General features: G+C 44.8%; 1 protein-coding gene across 1 annotated transcript; it reads right to left on the reverse strand.

Moving 5' to 3' along the window:
* Positions 1 to 12,852: 12,852 nt before the first annotated feature.
* On the reverse strand, positions 12,853 to 13,942 carry LOC102444959 (trace amine-associated receptor 4-like). The gene has a single exon (XM_006136247.4). The coding sequence runs from the start codon at positions 13,902 to 13,904 to the stop codon at positions 12,861 to 12,863; it is 1,044 nt and encodes a 347-aa protein (XP_006136309.3). The 5' UTR covers positions 13,905 to 13,942; the 3' UTR covers positions 12,853 to 12,860.
* Between the last annotated feature and the right edge of the window lie 1,155 nt (positions 13,943 to 15,097).

Here is a 15,097-nt window from a genome sequence, read left to right on the forward strand (position 1 = left end):
TCTTAGCCTGCCACTGCACATTGAACAGATGGTTTCAGAGAACTATCCACAATGATTCCAAAATCTCTTTCTTGAGTGGCAGCAGCTAATTTAGTTCCCATCATTTTTGTATGTATACATGGGATTTTCCCATGTGCATTACTGTACTTTGCATTTATCAACACTGAATTCCATCTGCCCTCAGTCACCCAGTTTTGTGAGAACCCTTTGTAAATCTTTGCAGTCAGCTTTGGACTTAACTTTTTGAGTAATTTTGTATCATCTGCAAATTTTCCCTCTTCACTGTGTACCCTTTTTCAAGATCATTTATGAATCATTTTCAGAGCACTGATCTCAATACAGATCCCTGGGGCACACCACTATTTATTATTACCCTTTGTTCCCTATCCTTTAAGTCCCTGACAATGTTTTCATGGTCATCTAATGATCCTTCAATTACTTGAATGACAGGTAATTTATTAACTTAATCACCCCGCCTTCCTTTGATTATAAATACACTACCTGCCCCAAAGGCAGCACAAGCTCTGTTTCAGTTAAGAACTGCCTCTGGAGCTAGGGCATGTGCTTTAAGCAGACCTCAAGTATGAAATTCAAACTTCAGAGAGAGCTACAGACTCCCCTACCCTCCTCTCAAATGGTTCCCCTGGCCTGGGTGTGTGCTGTGGCCATATATCCCAGGCTGCCAGCAGCATCCAGAGCTCTGCCGCTAGCCAGCGAGTTTCTTACCAGAGCATCACACTGGGATGCACCAGCTGGGTAACATTTGAATCTTGCAGCCTTGCTTTGGAATCAGGCAAGTAGAGTCCATACAAGCAGCACTCCAGGTATTCATACAAAGTTTCTTCAGACCACTTCCTGGGCCTCTCTATGTTTTATGTAGTGTGAGACAGCCAATCATTGGGGCTGGATGACCCCCAATCATAAGCTTTATGGACAAGGCTTTTGTGAGCTAGAGTTTGATAAAACTTCTTCTCCACCTGTTCAGATGTACTGCAGGGTGGCAGCCATGGTCTGAGCACTGGGGTTTGAGGCTTGCGATCTCTTACATCACTGCCCCTCTAAATATATATGCAGTATATTCTGTGTTTTTCATGCTGTTTTGTTTTGTTTTTTGAAGGAAGTGTTTACCAATTCAAGAGTTTGGCATTCTCTGGCGCACTTCTCAGAACTGCAGCCTTCCTAATCCACAAGGGTGCCATTTGAGAATTGTGAGAGAATGTGGGGCTAACACGCAGGAAGGCAGGGCTTAAGAGTCAGGAAAATAGGCAGGATGTGTAATTGGATCCAGCTAGGGAATCACTTGGTCACTTAGGCCAAGTATACACTATGAATAGCATAGCTGCAGTCTACGTACTTAGACCTTCTTACCATGGGGTATGTCTACACTACAATGTTAGTTCGAACTAACGGACGTTAGTTCGAACTAACATTCATAGCCGCTACACTAGCGCTCCGCTAGTTCGAATTTGAATCGAACTAGCGGAGCGCTTAGTTCGAACTAGGAAAACCTCATTTTACGAGGATTAAGCCTAGTTCGAACTTACTAGTTCGAATTAAGGGGTGTGTAGCCCCTTAATTCGAACTAGTGGGAGGCTAGCCCTCCCCAGCTTTCCCTGGTGGCCACTCTGGCCAACACCAGGGAAACTCTATGCCCCCCTCCCGGCCCCGGACCCCTTAAAGGGGCACGGGCTGGCTACGGTGCCCATGCCAGGTGCAAGCCTGCCAGCACCCAGCCAGCAGACACTGCACCTGGCACGGCACAGAGCCACCCACCCGATGTCCCCCAGCCCACCCCCTCTTCCCGGGACCAGGCTGGTGGCTCCCGGGAGCTTGCCCTAGACCACAAGAGGCGGGCACCTTCCTGGGCTAGTGCGGACATCGTGGACCTTGTCCACGATCTCCACACTAGGCACAGGAAAGTGGCCGTCTAGGGCAGGAGAGCTGCCAGCCTGGCCACCCAGGAGCAGGTGTGCATGAAAATCAAGGGGGTCCACTGAGACCCCCGACTGTGAGCCCTGAGCTTACAATGGTCGTCCTGGGTCAGACCAAAGGTCCATCTAGCCCAGTAGCCTGTCTGCCGACAGCGGCCAACCCTAGGGACCCTGGAGAGGATGGACCGAAGACAGTGACCAAGCCATTTGTCTCGTGCCATCCCTCTCCAGACTTCCACACTCTTTGGGCAGGGACACCACTCCTACCCCCTGGCTAAGACTACTCCATGGACCCAATCTCCATGACTTGATCTCACTTCCCTTTAAACTCTGTTCTAGTTGTAGCCTTCACAGCCTCCTGCAGCAAGGAGTTCCACAGGTTGACTCTTTGCTTTGTGAAGAAGAACAACTTTCTCTTACTAGTTTGAAGCCTGCTACCCAGTCCTTTCCTTTGGTGTCCTCTAGTCCTTCTTTATGGGAACTCAGGAAGAACTTTTCTGAATGCACTCTCTCCACCCAACCCCTGCTTTTAGAGACCTCTATCCTGTCCCCGCTCCATCTCCTCTTTTCTAAGCTGAACAGTCCCAGTCTCTGTAGCCTCTCTTCATCTGGGACCTGTTCCCAACCCCTGATCATGTTAGTTGCCCTCCCCTCTCCCAGCCTTTCTCTTCCCCTCTCCCACCTCCTTTTCCCAGTCTCCCCCAGTTTTGTTCAATAAAGACAGAGTCAATGTTGGAAGAAACGTTATCTTTATTTTGTACATCAATAAGAAGGGGGACTAGGGAAGGGTAAGTGGAAGGAGGTGAGGGAGGAATGGGGTACGAGCCCCCGATGGGGAGGACTGGGCTGGCTCTGCGAGCTTCTGGGGGTGGAAGCTCTCCTGCAGCCCCCCGATTGCCCCCTCTCCCCAGATGGCAGCCTGCGGCAAGTGCAGCCGGGCTGATGGCCAAATGGTGTGATGTGCCCAGTGTGGGTACTCCGGGCAATCCAAGCCAGGACTGCTTTGCAAGTGGGGCACCCCTTAGAACTGTCTGTCCGGGGTGGGGGTCGGGACCCTTTAAGCACAGCCCTCGGCTAGCCTGAGACAGCATCTCCACGCTCTAAGTCCTCCTCTGATGCCCTGCCGGCACTGCTTCCGGCCATCCTTAAGCCCTGTTCAGGGTCCACTCAATGTGGACTTGCTAGTTCGAATTAGCAAAACGCTAATTCGAACTAGTTTTTAGTTCTAGACACGTTAGTTCGAATTAGCTTAGTTCGAATTAACTAATTCGAACTAAGTTAGTTCGAATTAGCGCTGTAGTGTAGACGTACCCATGGTGTCTTAAGTACGGCTGGTGGCTGATGCTCTTCCTTTTCTTGTTCTCATGGAGTACCGGAATTGACAAGAGAACGCTCGAAGATCAATTTATCATGTCTAATCAGATGCAATAATTCAACCAATGGTGGATCGATCGCTGTAGTGTTGATCCACTGTGTAGTGGAGCCAAGCTCTTAGACAGCTTCCTGTGCCTCTCACTGGTTTAGTGCTTCCCAGCCAATCAAAGGGTGAATAGTTTAGGATCACTGTGGATGGGGGTTTTGTGAACTAGAGCTTGACTGGCCCTCTTCTCAACTGCTTTGGTAGACACAGAATGCATACTGGATGGGGATTCTTAGGCCTAGCTTTGAGGACAGCAAAACCTCATTTTATCGATTGCTAATATGTTTGTCACCACTGTATTTAGGAAGTAAATATCAAAACTTTAGAAAGTTCTTAACAGTCCAAATCAACTTCAGTTCTCTACTTTTCCATTGTACATTTGGGTTTTTCTTTCTTCCTCACCCCCCATTCTCTCTCTCTCTCTCTCTCCCTCTCTCTGGCTATGTCTAGACTACATCCCTGTCGGCAGAGGACTGTAAATGAAGCATTTCAAAAGTGCAAATGAAGCTGGGATTTAAATATCCTGCGCTTCATTTGCATAATCATGTAATGGCGCTCTTTCAAAAAAGAGCTATTTCGAAATTGAAACCGCAGTCTAGATGCGGTTCTTTTGAAAATGGGGTGCTTTTTCGAAAGATCCTGTAAGCCTAAAAAAATGAGGTTTACAGCATCTTTCGAAAAAGCACTCCATTTTCGAAAGAACCGTGTCTAGACTGCGGTTTTAATTTCAACATAGCGCTTTTTCAAAAGAGCGCCATTACATGATTATGCAAATGAAGCGCAGGATATTTAAATCCCAGCTTCATTTGCACTTTTGAAGTGCTTCATTTACATCCCTCTGCTGACAGAGGGATATAGTCTATACATAGCCTTGTGTCTTCCTTGTGTCTATACTTCCTTGTCACCTACTGGCCACGGCACAAGAAAACATTTAAACAGTGAGAGAAGGCTTTCACAAAAGAAGACATATATTCTGGAAAAGGCGAGACTTGGACTATACATATCTCATAGATATCTTTTATTAGCATGAGCAAACAGAAGCATCTGATTTCTAGTGAAGTTATTATGGCATATTTTGTGCCAGTTTTTCAAAGACTGACTGACTCAGCTGCTACACCCACACAAATGCGACCTTGCCTGCCAAATACCTAACAGAACATTACACCATTTTTACAATATCGTGTCCATAGATATGCCATCACCTGATCTATATCTACAAATATCCACCTGATTGAGCAAAAATGTGTGTGCAGGAGGTGGGAAAGGGTTGTGACAATACATTGTGTCAATGGTAATTTTTCCAGCACTTTCAATACACCCTTTATTGACGGTTTAGTTGTGTATGTTTAAACAGTGCTATTAAAAAAACAACAACCCTCCAACGAGGAAGTGGAAGAGATAGCAGTGCCCTGGCATTGCCTGTTAGCTGCCACATCAGCTATGGATACAAGTGGCTAGATAAATACTCAGAAATGTGAACAGCAGAGGAAATACAATAGGTATAAAAGAGAGATTGTCATACAGAACTTCCTTTTGTTTTTTCTAGGTAATTCGGGGGACTCAAGGCCTTTGTATAATAACAAAGTACACATTCTGCCAATTATTTAGGAGCCAGAATTTAACATAGCGTTCTATCTGAAACAGCTTTTGTCAAACAGTTCTCTTCAGGATAAACTTAAAAACAACAACTAGTCTGGTAGCACTTTAAAGACTAACAAAATATGTAGATGGTATCATGAGCTTACATGGGCCTGAAAGCTTTAGTTCTCTCCAGAAGAGTCACACTAATTATGACTGCTTAAGGTCATGAAAACTCTGCAAAAAGACTGCTAATGAGACACCTGTTATAGCCTCTCCCCAGAGCTCACTCATTCCCTTTGCTGTTTTGCTGCATTTTGCTGCTGAAAGAACATGAATCTCACATGGGAACTCCCTCCCCCCGCCCCAAAAAAAGCAGCTTCCATAGGTCCTATTAGGTCTATTCCCTGAGCTCTGGCTGGCGTCCTGCTCAGTGTTCAATGTTTTTAAGACAGTTTTTTAATCACCTGTGAAATCACACGCCATAGCTGAACTAAACACTGAACATATTTTAAAAAGTCACTTTTAATGTGGGGGGGAAGAAGCCGCTCCCATGCAGTATGGCAGAGCACACAAAGGACAAAGTGGTAGAGTTCCTGAATACCAAAAACTGAAAGACCATATTGTCAGTCTGCTTTGGCCTCCACAAGAGTGAGCAGCACAAAGCACCTTAAAGCCTCTGGAAATACCAGAGTTCCCTTTTAACAAGGGCATTTTGTGTTCTCCTAACGTTGGCTAAGGTAGCATACCTGCCTTCCAGCATCAACTGCCCTCACCCCACAGTGCTCAGCATAAGGCGTACGTCTAGACTACATGCCTGATGACAGAGGCATGTAGATTAGGCTACTCAGCATAGGAAAATGAAGTGGCAATTTAAATAATCGCTGCTTCATTTAAATTTAAACGGCTGCCGCGCTGAGCTGATCAGCTGTTTGTCGGCTCAGCGCGGGAGTCTGGACGCTCCGCGGTCTACATCAAAGGCATTTGTCAACCTCCCCGGTAAACCTCATCCCATGAGGCATACCGGGGAGGTAGACAAATGCCTTTGATGTCGACCGCAGAGCATCTAGACTACTGCGCTGAGCCGACAAATATAAGAACATAAGAACGGCCGTACTGGGTCAGACCAAAGGTCCTTCTAGCCCAGTATCCTGTCTACTGACCTTGGCCAGCACCAGGTGCCCCAGAGAGGGTGGACTGAAGACAATGATCAAGCGAATTGTCTCCTGCCATCTCTCTCCAGCCTCTGACAAACAGAGGCCAAGGACACCATTTTATCGCCTGGCTAATAGCTTTTTATGGACCTAACCTCCATGAAATTATCTAGCTTCTCTTTAAACTCTATTATAGTCCTAGCCTTCACAGCCTCCTCTGGCAAGGAGTTCCACAGGTTGACTACACGCTGTGTGAAGAAGAACTTTCTTTTATTCGTTTTAAACCTGCTACCCATTAATTTCATTTGGCGACCTCTAGTACTTCTATAAATAACTAATAAATAACTTTTCTTTATCGGCCCTCTCCACACCACTCATTATTTTATAGACCTCTATTATATCCCCCCTCAGTATCCTTTTTTCTAAACTGAAAAGTCCCAGTCGCTTTAACCTCTTCTCATATGGAACCCGTTCCAAACCCCTAATCATTTTAGTTGCCCTTTTCTGAACCCTTTGCAAGGCCAAAATATCTTTTTTGAGGCGAGGAGACCACATTTGTACACAGTATTCCAGATGTGGGCGTACCATAGTTTTATACAGGGGCAGTAAGATATTCTGTGTCTTATTTTCTATCCCTTTCCTAATAATTCCTAGCATCCTATTTGCCTTTTTGACCACCGCTGCACACTGCGTGTAAGTTTTCAGAGAACTGTCCACTGTACGTATAGTTGGGGTTATTTTTCCCAATGTGCATTACTTTACACTTATCTACATTAAATTTCATTTGCCATTTTGCTGCCCAATCACTGAGTTTGGTGAAATCTTCTTGGAGTCCCTCACAGTCTGCTTCTGTCTTGACTATCCTAAACAGTTTTGTATCATCTGCAAACTTTACCACCTCACTGCTTACCCCTTTCTCCAGATCATTTATGAATAAGTTGAACAGGATTGGTCCCAGGACTGACCCTTGGGGGACACCACTAGTTACCCCTCTCCATTCTGAAAATTTACCATTTATTCCTACCCTTTGTTTCCTGTCTTTTAACCAGTTCTCAATCCAAGAAAGGACCTTTCCTCTTATCCCATGGCCATGTAATTTACACAAGAGCCTTTGATGAGGGACCTTGTCAAAGGCTTTCTGAAAATCCAATTATACTATATTTACTGGTTCCTCCTTATCCGAATGCTTGTTAACCCCTTCAAAGAACTCTAATAGATTAGTAAGACAGGATTTCCCTTTACAGAAACCATGTTGACTTTTGTCCAACAAATTATGTTCTTCTACATGCTTCACAATTTTATTCTTTACTATTGTTTCAACTAATTTGCCCGGTACTGAAGTTAGACTTACTGGTCTGTAATTGCCAGGATCGCCTCTAGAGCCCTTTTTAAATATTGGTGTCACGGTGGCTACCTTCCAGTCATTAGGTACGGAAGCCGATTTAAAGGATAGGTTACAAACTACAGATAATAGCTCAGCAATTTCCCATTTGAGTTCTTTTAGAACCTTTGGATGAATGCCATCCGGTCCCGGAGATTTGTTAACATTAAGTTCTATTTGTTCCAAAACCTCCTCTAATGACACCCACAAAGGACGGTGCAGATTCAGGAATCTCCCCAACGTCCTCAGCCGTGAAGACTGAAGCAAAGAAATCATTTAGTTTCTCTGCAATGGCTTTATCGTCCTTGATTGCTCCTTTTATAGCTCGATCATCTAGGGGACCCACAGGTTTTTTAGCAGGCTTCCTGCTTCTAATGTACTTAAAAAACATTTTGTTATTTCTTTTTGAGTTTTTGGCTAGCTGTTCCTCAAAATCTTTTTTTGCTTTTCTTATTACATTTTTACACTTGATTTGACAGTGTTTATGTTCCTTTCTATTTATCTCACTAGGATTGGACTTCCACTTCTTAAAAGATACGTTTTTGTCCCTCACTGCTTCTTTTATATGGTGATTTAGCCACAGTGACACTGTTTTAGGTCTCTTGCTATGTTTTTTAATTTGGGGTATACATTTAAGTTGGGCCTCTATTATGGTGTCTTTAAAAAGTTTCCATGCAGCTTTCAGGGATTTGGCTCTAGTCACTGTGCCTTTTAATTTCTGTTTAACTAACCTCCTCATTTTTGTGTAATTCCCCTTTTTGAAATTAAATGCCAGGGTGCTGGACTGCTGAGGTGTTCTTCCCACCACAGGAATGTTGAATGTTATTATATTATGCTCACTATTCCCAAGTGGTCCTGTAACAGTTATTTCCTGGACCTGATCCTGCACTCCACTCAGGACTAAATCGAGAATTGCCTCTCCCCTTATGGGTTCCTGCACCAGCTGCTCCAAGAAGCAGTCATTTAAGCCATTGAGAAATTTTATCTCGGCTTCTCTTCCTGAGGTGACATGTATCCAGTCAATATGGGGGTAATTAAAATCCCCCATTATTATAGAGTTCTCTATTTTGGTAGCCTCTCTAATCTCCCTCAGCATTTCAATGTCAGTATCGCTGTCCTGGTCAGGTGGTCGATAATGTATCCCTACTGCTAATTTCTTATTATTGGAGCATGGAATTTCTATCCATAGCAATTCTATGGAACATGTTGATTCATTTAATATTTTTATTTCATTTGATTCTACATTATCTTTCACATACAGTGCCACTCCGCCACCCACCCGGCCTGCTCTATCCTTTCGATATATTTTATATCCCGGTATGATTGTGTCCCACAGATTTTCCTCATTCCACCAGGTTTCAGTGATGCCTATTATGTCAATCTCCTCATTTAATACGAGGTACTCTAGTTCACCCATCTTATTAGTCAGACTCCTAGCATTTGTGTACAAGCACTTTAAAAATTTGCCACTGCTTATTTGTCTGCCCTTCCCTGATGCATTGGATTCCTTTGAATGCGGTTGTTTGTCTGCTCTGGCCCATGGTTTGTCCTCTCCCCTCCTCTCTTTCTGACTTCAGCTTAGAGAGTCTCTATCAATGGATTCTCCTCTAAGAGAAGTCTCCCTCTGATTTACATGCATCTCCGCACCAATTGGCTTTCCCCCATCTCTTAGTTTAAAAACTGCTCTACGGCCTTTTTAATGTTTCATGCCAGCAGTCTGGTTCTACCTTGGTTTAGGTGGAGCCCATCCTTCCTGTATAGGCTCCCCCTCTCCCAGAAGTGTCCCCAGTTCCTAATAAACAGCTGATCAGCTCAGCTTTCTCCTGTGGAAGCAAAAGGAAGCCACAAGAGTTGTCGTGTGTCCCTTCCCAGACCAGAACTACCCCAAGTCCACCAATCCCCCATGCATCCAGATGCCCCGGTCCAGACTCAAACCCCATAGCTAGGACCCCTCCCACCGAGTCCTCTGCTGAGTCCCACTCCTCCCACACTCAGCCTTCTCTAGTCTCACTTAGAGCTCCTACTCTGCACTGGCCTCAGCTGCTAGTCCCTGGAGTGGGAGTGGGGGGTGGGGGCTGGGGGCTGTGCACTTCCCCTTCACAGAGCAGCTGAGCCCAGGGCAAACCCACATCCAGAAACCTTCTCTGTCTCGGAGCCTCCCACCCTGCTTCCTGCCTCCATCACTTCTCAGTCATAGGGGGAAGACATCACTGTACAGATTGGAAATCTCTGGTCTGGCACTCTTGAGACCTGAGAGGTCCCGAAGGGGGAATTTGGCTGGACCAGGGGAGGTCATTTCTGCCCCCTGCTGCTAATAGCCCCCAGCCAGGCTCCATCCTGGCCTGGCCTCCCAGCGGGCTCCACATATTCAAGCAGCCCTGCTGCTCTGCCATGGCAGCCCACGGTCCCGCCGCTGGGGCTCTCAGCTTTGCTGCAGTAGACCACTGTCCTGCTGCCAGTGCTCCCAGCCTTGCCAGCCTTGTCGTGGCAGCAGCAGCCCCACCAGACCTCCAGTCCTGTTGCTGGGGCTCCTGGCCCCACCACAGCAGACCATTGTCCCACTGAAGCTCACTGGCATTCTGGCCTCCCTGCCACCGTCATAGCTGGACTCCCATGGCAGGGCTCCCAGCCACTGTCCTCCCTGAAGCCAGTCTGGCTGGGCTGCCGGCCCCTGCAGGGCTCTGCCTCTGGCCTTCCGCTGGGTCTCTCTGGTCCAGCAACAGCCTCGGTCCTACTGGACCACAGATGTTGCCAGACCAGAGAGTCCCAATTGAGAGAGGTTCAACTTGTACAGGGAACTGCTTCCTGTTTTTCTAGCAGCCTTCATCTGGACACTGCTGCAGAGTTTCCCACAAGCCCCTCTGCAGCCAGATTCCCCATACCCAATGAGCTACCGTCACCCACATTACCCCCACACAATGGCCCTCCACACTTGGATCCTGCTGCACTGAGCTTGACTGCCTATACCTAATTTCCTTGGAGCGGAGGGGCAGAGTCCTAGGTTGGTACTAGGGCAGGCTCAGCCCCAGAACCATGTCAGGGTCACATAGAGCCCCACTGTTGACTCCATGTCCTGGGCTGTGTAGGGTAAACTGAGGCAGTCCATGATATTTCACTAAGAACCCCTATTCAATCCTAAAATTTGAGACGGGCCTGTAACTTAACAACATGGACAGTTCACCTGAGTAGGGGGACCTTGGGAAGGCACAGTCACCCTGGTAACCACATTCCAAGGGGCCTCACCAGATAAGGCCATCTGGCACCAAAGCAACCTTGTTAATGTTAGTAAGCATGATATGTTCTTATTGTTTTCCTTTAATCCTAGATAAAGGACCCAAGGATCACGTCAGCTCAAGGTAGCATCATCCTCCCATAGATGCATCATAACTTATATAGACAAAAGTTGCCATTGAATTGCCTGTTTTGTTTATGTTGGCTTACTTAGCTTGTTAGGAATAATGATCTGTATTATTGATTAGATGTTTAATTGGTGATGGGAAGAGATGCTGTGTAACCTTCATACTTTATTGGCTTATGTGTTCATTTCGTCTTGCTGCTAAAACCTATTAAATTGCTTCCCTCCATCCATCACCCCCCCTCCCCATATAATCTATTGTAATGTTTTGCTTAACCAGTGTGCTCCAGCTTAACTCCTGGTTGACACTCTACCAGTGTTGTGTGTGTAATAAATTCTCTGGCTTGTTTTCACCGCATCCAGAGTATCCAGAACTTATTCCCAACAGCTGCAGGGTGGTTTCTCACTTCCATGTAGCCAGTGGCCTGTGCTCCCCACTGCCATGCTGGAGTCTCCATATTTATTTATTAACAATCTTTTAATACAATCTAAAGAATTTTCCAGAATTTCAAAATATTGTATACAGATTTGGGGGGGGGGGGGTGCAGAAAGAATTCTCTCAGATGTAAAAGTATAGTGAGGCAGCATAACCAGCCTCATGTCACTTTTTTACTCCTAATGGTGAGAGGGCATGATGGGGGGCAGCAAGGAAGAGAAGGGGATGTTCCAGAGAAAGGATTCTCCAGGAGCCCCACCATGCTCAGAGGCCAGTATAACCAGCCTGATTTCATTCCTACCTGGCTCTCCAGAATCAGGGGCATGTTAGGGACAGCAGGGATAAGAAAGGAATGTTCTGGGGGTGGGAGAGTTATCCAGGAGCCCTTACAATGCACAGAGCTGACAGCAGGAACCCCAGCCACCAGCCAATGGGAGCTGACAAAACTGCAAGAGAAACCTAATATTCCAGGATCTGTAATTTCTGCGATATTGCAGATTTAGTAGGGTCTTAAATATAAGACATTTTATCTTTTTTTAATTTATTCCCAGTTTTTAAATTTTATCCCATCGTCTCTGGGTGAAGGTTCATACCTACGTCAGCAATACAAAATCAGTATGATAAACAAACTAGTGCTAGCTCTTCACCACAAGAGATCTTTGCCCCTCTGAACAGTATAAACGGGTGGACTTTGGATTGGTCTGTAAAAAAGAATAAAATTTAGGAACTACCATTTGCTGTATCCTTCAAAAATGCACAGCTTCATAAAAACAGACACAGTGGGTAAGACCACAGGTACATCTAATCCACTGTCTGGTCTTCCAACAGTAGCCAATTCCTGGTGCTTCAGAAGGAAAGAATAGAATAGACCATCATCCAGCGACCCATCCTCTGTTGTCGACTTCCAGATTCTGGCAAACAGAGGTTCTCAGCCAATTGCAGCTATTTTGGTAATACTTGGACACAGAAGTGATTTCTCAGTTGCAGTAGCTACAATCCAAAGTATACACTGAATCAGTGATCATGCAGAACACTTTCCTGCTACAGACTTATTTGCTCATTGACTGGTGTATATGACTACTGCTTTGGGTAGCAGGTGTGTAGATAAAGTTCAGTTAGTCAGCTGGAGAAATGTTCTGGGCTTAGTTGTCTTACCTTTATTTATGCTAAGAATCAGAGAAAGATACTCTCAATTGCAGTAAGAGTGGCATTATCAGACCCACACCTTTGGAGAGTCAAAAATGGGCAACTAAGTAACAAATTGATGTTTTAATACTGCGCTTTGAGGCTCAAACTGATGCTTCAACAGAAAACATATTGTAGTGCAGTTGATAAAATGATGGCTGTGTATAGCTGGATAGAAAGTACTGTACAGTTTGCCAAACTGTTCTCTTTTCCTACTATCTAGACACACAGCTAACATAAAATCCTAATCCTTAAACAACACCTATAGGGACATGCTACAAATGAGTTTCACCAAAAACAGGTGCATATTCCCATCAATATTTTCAATATATTCCCTGCGTAAATGTTTCTAAAAGATCTCCGGAAATAGCATAGGCATCTATTAATTCTATTCCATTCATAAAAGCCCTTCCTGGTTAACTAAGTATTTGTGGGATACAAAGTAAGAGTAGATGAATCTGATCTGAAAATTCTACCAGTCACAATAATTTTAAATGCTTTGCGAAACCAAGAATAAAATAAGCCATAAATGATTGGATTACATGTAGAATTGAAGTATCCCAGCCAGAGGAAGGCATTGTACATGTCTTCGGGTGCTGAGAAATTAATAAAAGGATCAGCTATTGTAAGGCTAAAGAAAGGCATCCAACACAACACAAACACCCCCATGACAATACTTAAAGTTTTAGTCGCTTTGCTCTCTTTTTTTGTAGACAGTTTGTTTTTCATTGCAGAGGCACATATTATTGCACTGGGAATTTTAGCAATTTGTCTTGCATGTTTTCTTGCCACTGTAAATATATGGACATAAATACCAACCATCACTGTTCCTGGGAAAAAGAAGGCTATAAGAGAAGCCATCACTCCCCACAGCTTGTTAAATATCAATGCACAGAAACCATTGCAGTCAATAGAAGTCACATATTCTTCAATGCCATCAATATTCAACTCTGAGAAAACTAGGCCAAATGCAAATAAGAAAGGGACAGCCCAGCTAATAAATAAAAAGAGGACTATCACCGGGACAGTTATTTTGGTGACATAATTCAGTGGGTCACAAACCGCGTAGTAACGGTCAATGGAGATAAAACACAGGTGGAAAATCGAGGTGGTACAGAGCATTATATCAAAAGAAGTATGGAGTTTGCAGAAGAGGTCTCCAAAATACCAACAGGACTCAACAGACCTGACCATGCTGTAGGGCATCACCGTGAAGCTAAGCAAAAAGTCAGTAGTTGCCAAGGAGCAGATCAGGAAGTTGGTTGGAGAATGAAGCTGTTTGAAATGAGCGATGGAAATGATCACAAGCATGTTACCACCCATTGTGAGCACTGTTGCTCCCACCATGAAGATGTACATAGCCCAAAGACTGATTGTAGACCTTACATTCCTAGCACATGAATTGTTAACAAAGTCAAAGCAGTACTGCACGTTCTGTGGACTCCAGAGGGTGGATGAATTCATGATTTGAGACCATTGATAGGAATGATTCAAAAGCACAGCCAGTTCTGGAGAAAAGGGAAAAAAATAAGGTTACATGCAGATTAGCAACATCTCCAGACCTGTTTCAGATTAGTCAATTAGCATTTATAATTACAAATAATGGCCCTGGTTCTGCTCTCAGTGGTACTAATATCCATTCAGAATATTTGCCATTTACTTCTTAGGAGTTACTTTAGACTTACATCAGTTTGAGAGATAGCAGAATGTGGCCCAGTCCTAACAAAATGATGGGCTGAGTTATTTTCTAAATACATTTGACTCTTAAGGTACGTCTACACCGCAGTGTTATTTTGGAATAACTGACATTACTGCAAAATAACATAGACCATGTCTATACCTACAAACAGTTATTTCAACATAATGTCAAAATAATGTTGAGCTGGAGGAATTCTTACTCTGACTCCTGTAACCCTCATTTTACAAGGAGTAATGGAAGTCGGAGGAAAAATGTTCTTTCTTTGACTGCAAGCTGTTTAGACATCACCAAAAGCTGAAATAAGCTATTTCGATTTAAGCTATGAAATTATTGTAGCTCAAGTTGCATAGTTCATTTTGACTTCTGCCCTGATGTGTACAGGTGCCCTTAAGGTACTCAAAAATTTGCTCTGGAGTTTACATTCAACACTGTAAGCACTATGAGATGAGGTTTGCAGAATTAAAGCATCAAACAAGTGACACTCTCTTGTCTGGCAATCAGAGGAAGATTAGCTTTTTTGGGCCTTGGGACAGAGTCTATGGGTACCCTGCTGCACCCTTCCATTTCTAGTACCCGCAACCCGCCCTATGCTCCTGTTGGGAAAATGGGGTTTGGGTATAGAGGCTTCCCCCACTCCCTGACAGGAGCACAGAGCAGGTAGAGTGACCCACACCTCCAAGTCCTGAACAAGATCCCTGGCAGAAGCAGTGGGCAGGTGCAGTGGATTCAGGCATAGGGGTGCCTATTTTTCCTGGTCCCCTAATTGGCTGGAACGCTAGGATCTAGGCCTCATTGGCCCAGTGGCTAGTCCAATTGAGTGCACAGCTCCGTGCATCATTTGAGACATAGTTGTTCTGAAGCTACTGCCTGTACTTTCAGGAGAAACATTACACTCAGCATCAGAAACCCCAGACTGGCTTATGCTATACAGATTTTAACATGCAGCTCCCTGTGAAGC

This window comes from Pelodiscus sinensis, chromosome 3 (genome assembly GCF_049634645.1).
Source record: "Pelodiscus sinensis isolate JC-2024 chromosome 3, ASM4963464v1, whole genome shotgun sequence".
In the NCBI taxonomy this organism is placed as follows: Eukaryota; Metazoa; Chordata; order Testudines; family Trionychidae; genus Pelodiscus; species Pelodiscus sinensis.

Excerpts from the sequence above, each read along its gene's own strand:
- LOC102444959 (XM_006136247.4), bottom strand. The coding sequence starts at position 13,904 with ATGAATTCATCCACCCTCTGGAGTCCACAGAACGTGCAGTACTGCTTT.